At 45.1% G+C, this 15,354-nt stretch overlaps 1 protein-coding gene across 1 annotated transcript in view; it reads left to right on the top strand.

The window, feature by feature from the left end:
- Positions 1 to 15,354, top strand: part of DPP8 (dipeptidyl peptidase 8) — a 179,092-nt gene that overhangs the window by 112,745 nt on the left and 50,993 nt on the right. The window contains 2 exon segments of the mRNA XM_069221452.1: positions 3,836 to 3,953; positions 11,580 to 11,732. Coding sequence (XP_069077553.1) covers positions 3,836 to 3,953; positions 11,580 to 11,732 — 271 coding nt within the window.

The following is a 15,354-nucleotide window of genomic DNA, read 5'->3' as shown; positions in this document are numbered from 1 at the left end:
ACCATGCTTTGAAACAAAACCCATGACGTACCAGACACTTCTCAGGTATTCTAAACCCTATTGACAAATGGTAGGGCTCGCAAAGTGGTGACTTGCTTGTATAGAGCGGTGGGGGAGTCAGAGAAGCCAGATTTGACCTCACTAAAAAGAAAATGGGAGGGGGATTTGGGACAAGAAGTGACAGACATAACACTGCCTCTTTACACTTGAGGGCCTCCCCTAATGTGTGCCTAAAATATACTCAGATTAATTACCTGAATCGCACATACTTGGCCCCTGCACACCTCACATTGATGTACCCAGAAGTCTCCCGCACTTGCCCAAGATGCGCAGAAATAGATGGAGGTTTTTTTATCATGTGGTGTGGCTCTGCCTACAAATTACGGGGTACTGGGCAAGGTGTCAAAGAGAACGTCAGAGATAGTAGGCAGACAGGTCACAGTAGATTGAGCGCATTACCTGCTAGGACTCTTGAAGCACACAAAGCCACAAAATGCATGCACACGTTTCTAGACATCGCTTCATATTTAGCAAAGAGACATATAGCTATAGCTTGGAAGTCCCTTCACCTCGTTCATTCGACGGGTGTCTGGAAGGTGCATATTTGGGGATTTACGCTGAACTCAACGTCTTGGAGAAGTGCCCAGCCCCCACAAGAAACCCTGCAACACCACTGCATTGGGAGGGACTCTTAAGGGAGGTAAAAGCCAAAACTGATGAAAGACCGCTCTGAAAAGAATGTTAGCTCCCTACACACCACTCTCCTCCACATTCCAGGTCTCAATGCCAACAGCCATGTACATTACATACAGGTCTAGGACGGGCCTTTAAACAGGACCCCTCTTCTTGTAAAAGTTGAAGCATTCCAAATACGTGATGAGGTTGCTGGCACTGGTAGTGGTGCTCCCCCTTCCCTTGCCCCCTTCCCCCACCATGACGATTGAAGATATCTTGACCCTGACACACCTACACCACACACTATAGCTGACTGTACACTGTAGTTTTTATTTTGTTTATAGTTTACTTTCCTTCTTTCTCAACCAGTTTCTTATTTGAACTGTGGCAGAAGGTGACCAGTGGCACTGTAACAAAATTGAGATAATTCCTTACGTTTATGATGGCTCTCATGTAAGCATAAATGGTGAATCTATTGTGTTGTTCTGATATTCAATAAGGAAATAAGAACAGTAAATCTATACTTACCTACATATATTTATCTTCATGATATTTTGGTTCTCGATATGTAGGCCTCACAACTTTAGCCCTACAATATTTTGCACTCTGCATTTTGACATGCAATATTTTTATGGCGCTTACGCCACCCTAAAAATGCTTCAAAGCAGTTAAAAAAGTAAGAGAACAAACTAGAAGTTAAAGAAGAACCTCTGCCTCTTAACACACTTTACAAATGCAAATATAAAAACCACCAACATTAATGACAAAAGAACTAAAGACAGGTAAACTTATGCGCAAGAAGTTTCCTTACCTTTGCATCGATTGTGGAGTTTTTGTGCTACAACCTCATACAAGATTTCATTCCACTTCAGTTGAATAGAAAGGTTAAGTGGAATCAACGTGTTCCAGCCCTAGGTTTCTTGACACAATTTAATATGCTTATTCATTCACAAACACTAACATTTAGATGTGACATTTTCTCTGGTTTCTTCACCAGTCCGTTGCTGCGGGGTCGTGTTATGTACCACAGATACCCCCAGGTGTAGTTGTGCTCCAATTATGCACTTCACTGCCCAAGGGTAGTGAAGTCAAGCAGTCATGGTTTCCTCCATGAAGTGGTAGTAGCTTTGGGACTCTGATGGATGTAGCACAGTAATGGCACTTAAGAAACGCTGGTCTTCGGTCAGAGCTAACTGTTTTAACTTATTTACATATAGGCGTGGTAAGTCAGTGACAATATATGATAATCAAGCTGAAGCAGAAGGTGAAACCAGATTTTGAGGCCTAGGCACAATGGGAAACAGTTTTATAGTGCTCATAAAGAAAAGCACAAAAATTCAAATAATACTGAGGCCAATAGAAACAATTGTTGCTTGAAATGCATCTAATTCAAGCACTGCTCAGTAAATTGCGGGGCTCTGGTTAGCACGTTGGCAAAGTACTTTATGCTAGGGGTCTAGGAATCCTAATTTTAAGGTTGTGTTCTAGAAACTCCATAAAACATAATAAGTGAAAAGCCATGACAAATCACACCAGGTTGCCAGGCTAAAGAAAATCATAACCTCTCCCATTCCCCACAATCAAAGCAGATAGTGTCTCTTCAAGCCTTTCTCCCAGGTAATCATGAAGGAGGGATAAGGCAAGCTCTAAATGGTCAGGTAATGTGCATTCACATAGGAGCTGAACAGATTATCTAGGTGGGATCCTTACTATTTTTAAATGGCAGTTCTTGGCATAATACAATGTGGGACACTACTGGAAGTGGATTGGTCGCCATATAAACAAGGCTGCTTGAGAGGTTGTCAGCCTTAATCTGAACAGATCTCCAGGCATACTAATAGCACCAGCTCAGTTTCTGTCAGTTGCCTGTGTTCAGGCAGGGGTTGGGTGAATGTTTCTCACAGCTAGAAACTAGACCGAGGAAAAATTGATACATAGCCACGCCTGGGGGTCAGAGAAGGGGAAGTTGTAATGGTTTTACCATGTGCAAGAGGACCATCATCCTGTCCTGCATGCAGTATATTTTCACAGAGCAGTAGAGCATTTCCCATTCTGCATGCACACCGCACATGAGCCCAAACCCACAAGGCAGAAGCATATTGCCCTTAATTACTCGCAGCTGGAGTGAATCACCCCTGCAATGGGGCTCAGTAGAATTTACCAGAATTTCTGAGAAAATGACTGTGATCCTGAAGTATCAGTTATTCTACTGGCAAATTTTAAATTCCGTATCTGCTGATTAGAGAAACCAATAGGTTCCACTCTACTCCAAACATTAGTGCATTTTTGGTGCACCATCTGCCCAGCTAGTCCAGATGCTCTGATGGAAAACATCAAAAGTCAATATGTGTCACCCCCAATCAAATGTCAAATTAATTGAGATAAAACAAAGTACAGAACAGACAAATGGCAGACTGGAACTGCTCTCCTCACAGTGTGGGAATGTGTCCCCACAACACTTCTGTTGCATTTCACTTGACCATGACCTAGAAGGAGCAATATGTTTGTGATGCTCTGCACTACAACAACCTTCAACATTTTTCAGTCTTTTGGAGTCAGAATGGCGTATCTAATTCCCATCAAAGATCAGGTATCGTTTGTCAGATGCTCTTCAATATTGGGGAGGATTTCCAAATGTTCTTACCCAAAATAGTATCAGACATTGTTGTAAAGAGCACACGAACCACAACTGGCAAAAAGGCACTTGAAAACCTCAGACCTTCCTTAAACTCCCCATCCATTCATTCGCCTGCATGAAAGTGTCTGCCTGACAGTCATCCAGCCCTTTATGAATTCTACATCCACATCACTGGATTGACAATAAATGTATGCTGAACAGGCGTGGAACCATCTGAGCACACTAGTTGCCTGCTGCAGTGACACTATCGTAGACCACACTAGGTGCAAACTGTACAGGTGTGGGGCTAACCGAATAGACAAAGCGCATGATGTACAGGCCTGAGACTTTCACAGAGTAGACTGTGTTTATGCGGTACAGGTATGTGTCTAACTCCAAGACCACCAAATCCGATCGCACAGTAAGTGCATAGTGTACAAGTGTGGAACTGACGAGCCGCAGTCAATGAATAATGTTGTTTTGTGTTTGTTTACAAATGGCTGTTTCTCTTTCAGCTTCAGGTGGTGAACAACTGCTTTAAAGGCTCAAAGTATTCCGTTCAAACATGCAGGCTTCGTTGGAGTATGTGGTGGTCATCATCGATAACAGGGGCTCCTGTCATCAAGGGCTGGCATTGGAAAGTGCATTTAATTATAAAATGGTGTGTGTTGAAGCCCAGCTGATTTGTATGTGATTAAGGTAAATGGTTGAGAGTGTCCCAGAAAGAAGGTGAATTGACCTCAGCTGAAGTTTCCTAAGATTCACTGACACAAATGATCATTAGCTTGGGCAGCAGCCATATATGGCACTCTCACACACGGAGCAGGCAGCAGTAGCTCAAACATTGATAATGCACAGAAAAAATGCTGTTATGTGACAGAATTTTGTGTGATGGAAGCTTCTCTGGAAGGCAACACCAGAGAAGCTTCCATCACTCATGTATCAGTAAGGGCATTGGCAGCTGCAGAGAAGCTTCTCTCTTACTGAGCGACTGCAGAAGGGGCACCAGCAGAAAATCCCTCACACACATAACAGAGGGACAAAGTGCAGCACTAGGTTAACTTACCTCACGCAGAAAGTACAGTACGAGCAGCAGCATTGCAAGCTTCCTTCATACACAGAATGGGTATAGCACAGATTGGAGTGAGTCAACCTTTGTTCACACATAGAACAGACACAGTTTGGACAACAGTAAGCTTGTCTGGCCTAGAGTATAAGCATAGTTCAGTCAGCAGCAGTGCATGCTTAACTCACAAACAGACATGGCATAGTATGTGCAGCACAGTATTTATTGTCTCCAGCTTGAATCATTCCCCGTTATTGAAGTGGGAGTCCCATGGTACAAGAGAAAGAACTACAGAAAAATCTACATAGGAGTTAATGTTAGTGACATTCATTTCAATAGCTTATCCCTGTCATTTTAAAAAGACCCAAACTCCACCCGATCAGGTGACAGCACCCTTTAGAACCCTCACCACAGAGGTTCCAGTTTCTTAGATTTTCTGCTGCATGTCGTGTGATGGGAGTCTCCCTAAGCTCTGCTCAGTTTTCTGCCCTTGTTCTCAAATCTTGAGAAGATTTCTCTTCTGGCAACTTTTGTTATTTATTTTTACACATATTCTGACTAAATCAACATGTCTGCACCGACTGAAAAAGGATTATTTAGACCCTGCCGCACTTGTGGGAAAGTGAGGCACCACTCAGATGACCCACATAAGAACTGCATCTACTGCCTTTTTCTGTAGCACAAGGTGAAAGACTGCAAAATATGCTGCACTTTTTTCCACAAGACTTTGAGGGATAGAGAGGCTAGGCTACTGTTGGCGATCCAGAAGCTAAAATCTAAAGAAGGCCTTCTATCTAAAGAGGACAATGATGAGTCCTCCAAGACTGTAACATCCTGCAAAAGGGAAAGGTCTGGCGGAAAAGGGTGTCCAAGATCACTGCAGAAGGCAATGAAAAAAATCCCATCATAGTTCTGTTGGACATTCTAAGAATGAAGAATGTCCCTCTTTTTCAAAAAAGGAAAACATTTAATCAGGAACGGTTCATTCTGAACCATCCACTCCTTCCGTCAAAGAAGCTCATACAAGGAAAACAAAATCATTGCCATCGTCAACAAAATCTCTGTTGGCAGTCTCTACTTCACAATTTACTTTCTTGTTGATGTCACAGCCGTCAAGGGTCACTTAGTCGATTGCAGTTTCTACTGTGACTTTGACTACTGCAATGTTGACGTTTACTATGGCGTGCTTGCCCATGATTATCTCGTCATCACCTCTATTGTAGGCGACAATCATAACAGCAGGGATTCTTGCCAAACAGAAGGCCTCATCGATGGTGTCATCACCGTCAACAGCAGCCTTGTCTACAACAACGAAAACATCCACGAGAGGCCCATTGATGAAAGAGATTCCATTGATATGTGAAAGTCTGTCGACAGGAACATTACCATTGACAATGGCATCGTCAATGAGGGAACCGTCAACGATGTCGACAGCACAGTCAATGAGGGAACAGTAAAAAATAACATCATTGGATTCCATCCCGTTGGCAAAACATCATTTATTCCATTATCCTTGATAACAGTAAAATGCAAATCCCCAACAGAGACAATTTTACCATCTCCACTTCACCCAGTAAGGTTTTACCTGTTACCCAGGCTCATCTGTTAGATGATGATAATGACTCTGAAGAGGAAGGCCAAATTGGTGTGGCTCAGATCCCATCCAAACTGCATGTGAAGTGCCAAGACAAAGGCGAAGAGGAGCAACAGTATTATGAAGAGCATTACACTGCTGCTGAACAGTCTGGACACAACCAGGAGCAATACTCCATTCATGATGAACAGGAACATCATGCACCTGCAATCCAGATTCCAATGTCTCTGGTAACCAACTTGCAAAAAATGCTAAATGATTACTATCTGAGATTTCCGGACTCAGCAGCTGTAGCTTCTTTACTACACATGCCCAAACCAAGCCCATCTCCTCCAGCCCGCTCACCAGTAGCGCGTTCTTCGTGACGTTTTACTGCACCTGCAAACCCTCTGCCAACACTGGCTGCTACTTTAGCTGATTCTCCAGTGGATGATGCTCCTTCCACTGATGACAGTCACCAACAAAAGCAATGACTATCTCATCCAAACACTATCCCTTTCCAAACCACCACCAGTTGATTCCCCACTGGAGGTCATTGGTGGCTTCCATAATCTTATGGAATGGACAGCCAACAGATTTCAACTCCTGATACTCACCAAACAATCAGACTGTTTTCTTTATGACTTTAAAAAGCCCACCAAAGAGTCTGTTTGGGCAATTCCTTTTGAGGATTTTATATGGGAGGAAGGCCTCAAAGTTATGAAGAATCCAGCAAGGGTATTAGCAGTTCTTCCTAGGCTGGACAAAAAATATGAAGTGCCCGATGACTCTCTGGCATGTTTGATTGGACAGCCCACACTGGACTCAGTTATATCACAAGTGGCTGAGGGCCGCTCTAAGAACCCATCCACTCCCCTTTCCTCTGCACCAGATTGAGATGGTGTCTGCTGGACAACATAGGGAAGTGATACTCCTCAATGGCAGCCACAACCGTCAGAGCAGCAAACTCCCTGGCCATTTCATGGCCGTTACAACCTACAAATGTGGCCAGACATCACCACATATATTGACCTCTTGCTAGAAGAAACAAAACTTGAGGTGCAAAAAATTCTGCAAGAGGGAGAACGGATTTCAGCAGAGATCATAGATTGTGCCATCAATGTGTCATCCATGGGATTCAGACAACTAGAAGGTGCAGCTCTCCTCTGAAGAAAGGGATGGTTAAAGGCCACATCTTTCCACCTGGAGATTCAAACTAAGATACTGGCTATGCCTTACAACAGCAAGCCATTATTCAGGAAACATGTGGATGATGCACTTCAGTCCATCAAGACTGACACAGACACAGCCAAATCCGTTGGAACTCTGCAATTCAGACCTTTCAGGGAATCAGAGGGAGAAGCACCTCCCCTTTTAGAGGAGGACACCAGTACTCTAGGTAGCAATACCAACCTTACCATGGTCAATATTGTCCACAATATTCCCAACAACACCAGCAGCAATACAGAAAACCACTGGTGGTGGTGTACAAACATGCAACCTAGGCAAAACTATCTTCCTGAGGCAGAGACACTGCCAGAAAACAGTGACCTCTGCATGGTGCCGGCTACCCCCCACACACCGTCAACTCAAATTAGGGGCTGAATTTCCAATTACCTCCATCAATTTTCCTGTATAACATTCGACAGGGGGGTGCTCAATATCATAGCCCAGGGACATACCCTTGAGTTCATCAAAACTCCACGAAAAAGGACCACCACCTCCCTTCCTAAAATAACTTCTAATGCAAATTTCAACAGAAGCCGCAGCACTCAAAACAATGTTCACAATATAGATGTCCTCCAGCTGAGTTGGTTGTAGTGGATTCCTTTAATTAGTAGCCATGGGCATCAAAAGAGATCGATTGAACATTGATCCATAAATACAGCCAAGAAGTCAGTTGAGCATAGTTCCATATATACAGCCAAAACGTGTTTTGACACAACAGGTGACTTTTTCAAGGCTATGAGACGACACAGTAAGTTGGGAAGTAAGTAAGGTCATTCACTAGTAAAATGAACAGGGTGAAGGGTAAACCCTGCTGACCAAAACGTGGTAAGTCTTGTTCCTGGTCTATGTCGACCACATCTATGCAGGAAATGGAGTCTGACTCGTGAAACACCTTACTTACTTCCCTACTTACTGGGTCGTCTCATAGCCTTGAAAAAATCACATGTTGTGATGAAACACGTGTGGACTGCTTCAAGAGGAGCTAGACAAACGATAGCTACAAACCCACGGGTCATTCAACAACGTCATTCCAATTACCCCAACCATGATCCAGACTGTGCTTTGGTGGTCCCACAGGTCAAACCTATCCAACTATCTATCGTTTCTGGCACAGATTCTGGAATATATAATAAGAAGAGATGCATCCATGGAGAGATGGGGCACTCATCTTCAGGACCTGACAACCAGCAGAAAATTGAATCTCTTACAGACAAAACTGCACATAAACTTACTAAAGCTGAAAGCCATTGCCTTGGTTCTTAATTCTTTCCTGCCCACAATTGCACAGTCATCGGTGCTCATTCACACAGATAATACCACCAGCATGCACTACAAAAACAAGCAGGATGGAACACGCTCACCAGCAGTATCTCAACATGTGCAGGAAATCTGGAACTGGGCCCTCTGGCACCAAATAACGCTCAGAGCAGAACATGTGCCAAAAATTAACAGTGTTCTCACAGGCTGGTTGAGCAGAACCAGCATCCCTGCCATGAATGGGAACTCAACCAACAAACTGTGGAGGCCCTTTTCCATCGCTGGGGCAAACCAAACTTACATGTGTTTGCAATAAGAGAGAACCGGAAATGGCAGTTCTTGGCAAGGTGGCAACCACAGGAGGGATTGTGGGGAGAGTACGTTTGCTATCAGATGGTCAGGGATCTATGCGTATGTTTTTCCCCCAATCCCATTAAATTTAAGGCTTCTCAGGAAACTGAAGAAAGAACCTTGCTGGATTCTCCTCATTGCTCCCAAGTGGCTCAGACAGTTCTGGTTCACAGGAACTCCTGCTTCTCTCAGAGCAATCTCACGTCCATCTGAGACCAATACCAAAATTGCTGATGATGAACCAAGGCCAGGTCTGTCATCCCAACCAAATATCGCTTCACTTGTCGGTCTGGATCCTGAGTTCAGTGAGTTTGCCATAATAGATATTTCATCTGACTATAGAGAAATCCTTGTGAATGCCATGCAAACTTAAATGGAAATGCTTTTGTCTCTGGTGCATGGAGTCCAAAGTTCATCCTCTCACATCACCACCAGAGCAGATACTTCCGTATCTACTTCAACTAGCAAGATTTGGCCTCTCCCATTCTTCCAGGAGAGTTCATGTAACAGTGATTTCAAGATTCAGACAGTCCATTACTACACCTTCATTATGGTCTTCCAGGATCATAAAATAATTCCTTAAACGGCTATTCAGAATGTTTCCTCTTGTTAAACTGCCTCCTCCTTCTTGGCATCTTAATGTTGTGCTTTCCCAACTTATGAGGCATCCATTTGAGCCCATTTACAGTACTGAATTGAAATATCTCTCTGGGAAACAGCACTTCTGGTCGCACTCACAAGTGAGTGACATCGAAGCATTCACAATAAAACAATCTTTCCTCTAATTCAAGTCAGACAGTGTAATACTTAGGGCCTATCCTACGTTTATAACTAAGGTCCCTTTGGATTTTCATCTAAATGAACCAGTAATACTGGAACATTCTTCCCAAATCCTCAAACACCGGCTGAAAAGTCTTTACATACTTCAGACATCAAAAGATGTCTAAATTTCTACTTGCATGGGACTCATCACATCTGCAAAGCATATCAATAATTTGTGGCCTAAGGTGACCTAAGAAAACAGAGCATAGCCAAATGGATTGTATCAGCCATCCAATGTTGTTACCTGTAGGCAGGAAAACCACTGACCAGCAAAGGTCAAGACGCATTCCACCAGAGTTGTCTCCACTTCCGCAGCTGACTTTAATAGTGAGCCCATTCAACAGATATGCCGAGCAGCAACATGGTCCAGCAGGAACACCTTTACTCAGCAATAGTGGTTAGATCCTGCTGAAACAAGTGATTCAGCAGTAGGGCAAACAGTTCTACGACATCTGTTTCAATAAAGTGAGCCAATACTGTTTCCCACCTTCTGCTATATAATTATAATGTTTTGGAGTTTCAAATGTTAATTGACAACTATTCTGATTCACGCATGTGAACCTATGAAAGATCCAGTTAACGGGAAGAAAATAATTTACTTACCTGTAACTGTAGTTCTCCAGTATTGGTACCTTTCAAAGTTTCACATGAGACCCACCCTCCCTCCCCCCCCATTGAGGCTCACCTTCTTTTCATGATGTATATAAATTTCTCTTGCTATAAAATATGAAAGACTGGAGCCTCTGGGATGAAGCTTCTAAAGGGTGCTATTGCCTGACTGACTGGATTTTGGGTATTTTTAAATGACACTAATAAGCTATTGAAGTGAATGTCTCTAACATTAACTCCTATGCAGATTTGCCCCTGTACTGCTTTCTATGGTTCCTTGGGACTCCCACTTCGATGACTGGGAATGATTCAAGAATGGCAATCTTTGAAAGATTCCAATACTGGAGAACTACAGTTTCAGGTAAGTAATGTATTTTCCATCACAGTCGGTACTGAAGACCCATGTTCTCATGCAGAGAAAGAGGGTTTGTAGGAATGATGGAAATGGTGAATGGATCTGAGACACATAGCCTTCGTGGCTTTATTTGACAGTTCCTACTGTCCCACCAGCCATCCTCCAAGGAGCAGGGACTCCTTGTATGGCGCTGCACAACTGCAGGAGTAAGGTAATGATGGCAGCTACCACAACACCCAAGATAAGCAAGACACAAGGACATGAGGGCAGTGTCAAAGAAGTCCATATGGGAGATATGGCCCAATGGGGCAAGCACTGTTGTGGTGGAATGAGAGCAAAGTCTACTGATGAAGCAAACCAGTAGCTATCCACTAACACCTACTCTGTATGGAAAGCAAGCACACTATCCAGCTTAGGATGTACCATCCCTTGCTGCAGGGAGTAATGCTTGCAGCCTCACAGTAGGTAGTAATGCTTGCAATGCTGGCCATAATCTCATTACAGCCAATCATATGTGGGCATGCAACAGATTCCTCCCAGCCCTCGTAACTTAGATTTTGCCCTACATTTTCAGGCAGTCTATTGAGGCAGTATAACTCTGTTTACAACACAGATGAGCTTCACATGATAACATATTATGCACTCCAGCATAATGCATACTCTGGAGGCACAATGTTAAATAAACTGTGAATCATTGCACCATATCCCATTATTGTGATATCTATGCAATAGCATAACTCTAGTGGCACTAAAAAACAGTGTTTCCAAAGTTCATGTGTCTTGTTTTAGCTATTTTCTCTTCCCAACAAATCTTAACCTGAGCCGTTTGCCAGTGACTAGGATTCCATAAAGTGCCTGAGTATTCAAGGTGACTTGAACTTTTTCACTATTGCTCTTCTCCTGATGTTGAAATCCACAGTGCCGAGCAGAGGAAGGACTTGATATGAAATTCTCAATATTGTGTGCGAAAGTCTGTTTACAGTGAAAAAGTAAGTTAATCAAACTCTTTCTGTCCTGTCACCAGGGTTAGGTGGAGATCAAAGAGCAAGTAAAGGGTCTGCAATATTTGGCATCTAAGCAAAGCTATATCGACAGAGACCGGTTGGGCATCCATGGCTGGCCCTATGGTGGATACCTGTCCATTATGGCACTCATTCAGCATCCAGACATCTTCAGGGTATGACTCTCTTCTGTTAGGAACTTGGCTGTTGATATAAAATGGGAGAATTCCTGTCAGGCAGGGCCTATGAGAGGCTGCCCAACCCTTCTGTCTTTGATTGAATTAATCATGTTTGTCTTTCAGACTGTTGGGCTTGTCGGAAAATCTTCCTATTCCTAAGCCTGGACTGCTTCTGATCCAGTCTGCACGTATTAGTGCCTTGTTTTTCTGATGGTTAATTCTAAGCTCACATTCTTCACCTTTTAAATATTCCCCAGGCATCAAACTGCCATCGTTCCACTCTGGAAGTGACATGGGGAGCTGTAGCCAAGCACCACCCATGTGTGCTGATGTCACTTTCTTTCTTTTCACTCATCAGATGCAAATCCATAGCTATCCCACATCTCTTCACAAGACAACACTGATCAAATTAACAAAATACCAGCGGGCAAAGGAAATATCACCCCCTAAAACTACAGTGTTTAAACCTTGTGGGGACTGTTGGAAGCAAATGTCTGTGACAAATCCCCATCAGGTATGCCTATAGTGCTTAGGGTTGGACCACGTCTCCAAGGCTGTAGTGAATGCTCCCAGATGAATCTGAAGGCCATGCAGTACAATGAGGTGAAGTTATATGTTGTCAAGCACCTGAAGACTCTATCCCTGATCGATCCAGGTCGAAAGGTTCCATTCACAAAGTCATTCCCACAGAAGACGTTCACCGCTGTTGAAGTCTTTGGGTAAGTTAAAAAAAGAAGCACAGGAAGTCCAAGCATGACTCAGCCCATTCCCACCACTTTTGACCTCCAGAGAAGGCGCAAAGGAGTCAATGTGCCTCTCAGTCTTGCTCCCTAACTCAGACTCCTTTGGTGCTGATTCTAAATCTTGTCCTGATCCACCTGCATTTTTTGGTCCACTGGCAACTCTGCACAAATCCAAGAATTTTGTGAGGCCATGCTGCATCTTTTTGGAAGGCTACCAGCTCCCTTTGGTATTTCTCTGTGCATCAAGGAACCACAAGGTCCTCCACTTGGAATTTCGCAAGTGGGTCCATCCTCGGCCTCAGGTGAAATCTCTGGACAGGGTACATTCCCACATCGTTGTTGATGCCACCTTCGATCCCATTGCTGTGCCTTGTGCCTGACCATTTAGCATCAACACAGATGACATTAATTTAGGATGACAAACCACTACCAATATTGCTCTCTGGCTTTAAGCCAACCTTGGATGAGGCAGTGCCCTGACTGGTCTCTGAGACTTTGCCCTTGCCTCAAGGAAAGGTTCATGTCCTCCACAACCCCCAATATTTTTTGGTCCAGACACAAAGGGTCCCGTTTGCGACTGGGTTACCATCCACTTCAAGTGGATGGTAACTGCGAGTCCATTTGCGACCGCTTTCGCGGTCGCAAATGGAATTGCATACCAGTGCGACTCGCAAATAGGAAGGGAACACCACTTCCTATTTGCGACTCGGAAATGCATTTTGCAAGTCGGTTCCGACTCGCAAAATGCATTTCTACATACCAGATGGGCTTTAGCGACTCGCAAACGGCGTTTTTCGCCTTTGCGAGTCGCTAAAGCTTTCCTACATCTGGCCCTTAGTGCCTCAGTACACAGATGACAACTGGAATGAAAAGCTACAGGATGGCAGTGGGATGGATACTTCACAAAACACTTGCCTAGTCTTCACGCCACCCCTGCCGAAGTGGTGATGTGGAGGGCGACTGAAGTACTGCCCATTATGGAGTTAAAAAGCAGTGTCCTCACGGAGGTCCTCAAACCTCAACAGATAAATTCAGAGCCTCTTATTACTTTAAATGAGGCTTTGCTGGATACCTTAATTGAGTCATGGGCAAATCAGGTGCAGGGCTCCTGGTGAACAGACAGAGAGCATGTTGGCATTGTCTTGTTCCAGGTGATCCAAGTATTGCGGTGCAACATATTATACTGGAACATTTGGTGGTTTAAGCATCTAGCATCCACCATTAAAGTCCACCCATATGCTTTCCCTACTACCTCACCGGACTAAGAATCTAAGTGCATAGGGACATTTGGCAAGTGTGTATTGTCCTCCCCCAACCTTGCCTTGTGCTCGTCTAGCACCTATTGTTTTCTTGGCAGTTGTTAGAAATGGGGTCTGTAGTTGGCAGTCGGTTTGCACCCTGTCCAAGTAGGGTCCCTCACTCTAGTCAGGATAAGGGAGATACCAGCTCAGATAACCCCTGCTCATCCCCTTGGTAGCTTGGCACAAGCAGTCAGGCTTATCTCAGAAGCGATGTGCAAAGCATTTGCACATACCACACGGTAATAAGTGAAAACACTACAAATGGACACCACACCAGTTTTAGAAAAATAGGCAATATTTATCTATAAAAAACACGACCGAATATGATAAAAACCCAACATACAATAATATAGATATGAATTCTGCAAGATTTACTCAAAAATACAGTTCCTTGAACTCAATAGCTCCACCTGGGGCTATCACGGCGTTGTGATAAAAAAAACCAACAGTTCAGGCTGTGGCGTTGCGGGCCAGCTATGGTGTCGGGAAGACCCGCAAACAGTACCTTGGATTTGCAGGGCGTCGGGATCCTCGAGGTGAGCTGCGGAGAGCGGCTTCGCTGACGTCGCGGTGTTGGTTCTGGAGCAGGTGCAGGAGTCATCGGGCCCTTGAGGTCACAAGCATTGCAGATCGAACTCCAGGCTGATGAAGTCAGGTGTGCCAGCATGGATGGCGTCCAGGCTGCGGTGCGAAGCAGGACGATGCGACATGCACTGCTCACAGGTCACGGTGCAGGCAGCGGCTCAGTGACGGCATCCAGCGTGTCGGTGAGACCAGGGCTGCGGTGTTAAGCGGGACGGTGCGACATGCGGTGTCCACAGGTCACAGTGCAGGCAGCGTTGTCGTCATTGCAGAAGCGCTGTTGTCGGTAGGCCCAAGCTAGCGGGACGGGTCGGTGCTTCGTGACCCTCACGAGCGGTGTCCACAGGCCACGGTGCAGGCAGGATGCCTGGTGATGACATAGGAGTCGATGTTGCTGGCATCAGTGGACCGGGGCTGCGGTGCGGGACGGGACGGTGCTTCGTGTACCTCACGAGCGGTGTCCACAGGCCACGGTGCAGGCAGCGGCGCCGGTGTCAGCAGGAGCGTTGTCGTCGGGGATGTCCAGGCTGCGGTGTGAGCAGGCGATGCCGGAGTGCAGGGCCCATAGGTCGCAGTGCGAGGAGCGGCTCGGTGAAGTCATCCGATGACGGCGTCGGTGAGACCAGGGTCACGGTGCGAAGCGGGGCAATGCGACTCCATGTGGCGTCGGCAGGTCACGGTGCAGGCCAGCGGCGTCGTTGCCGGCTTTGCGGGGGGTTCTCCTCTTGAACAGCACAAAACACACAGTTCCCAGTGCTGCAGGTCAAGGAAACTGAAGTCTTAGGTGTCCCTGAGACTTCCAACAGGAGGCAAGCTCTACTCCAAGCCCTTGAAGAATTTTCTCAAGCAGGACACACAGCAAAGTTCACCCTTTGCACTCTTTTCAGGCAGAAGCAGCAACTGCAGGCCAGTCCAGCAAAGCAACACAGCAAAGGGACAGTACTCCTCCTTCAGCTCTTCTCCTGGGCAGAGGCTCCTCTTGATTCTAGAAAG

The sequence above is a fragment of the Pleurodeles waltl genome, chromosome 3_1 (genome assembly GCF_031143425.1).
Source record: "Pleurodeles waltl isolate 20211129_DDA chromosome 3_1, aPleWal1.hap1.20221129, whole genome shotgun sequence".
In the NCBI taxonomy this organism is placed as follows: domain Eukaryota; kingdom Metazoa; phylum Chordata; class Amphibia; order Caudata; family Salamandridae; genus Pleurodeles; species Pleurodeles waltl.
This window is presented reverse-complemented; position numbering and strand designations above follow the sequence as displayed.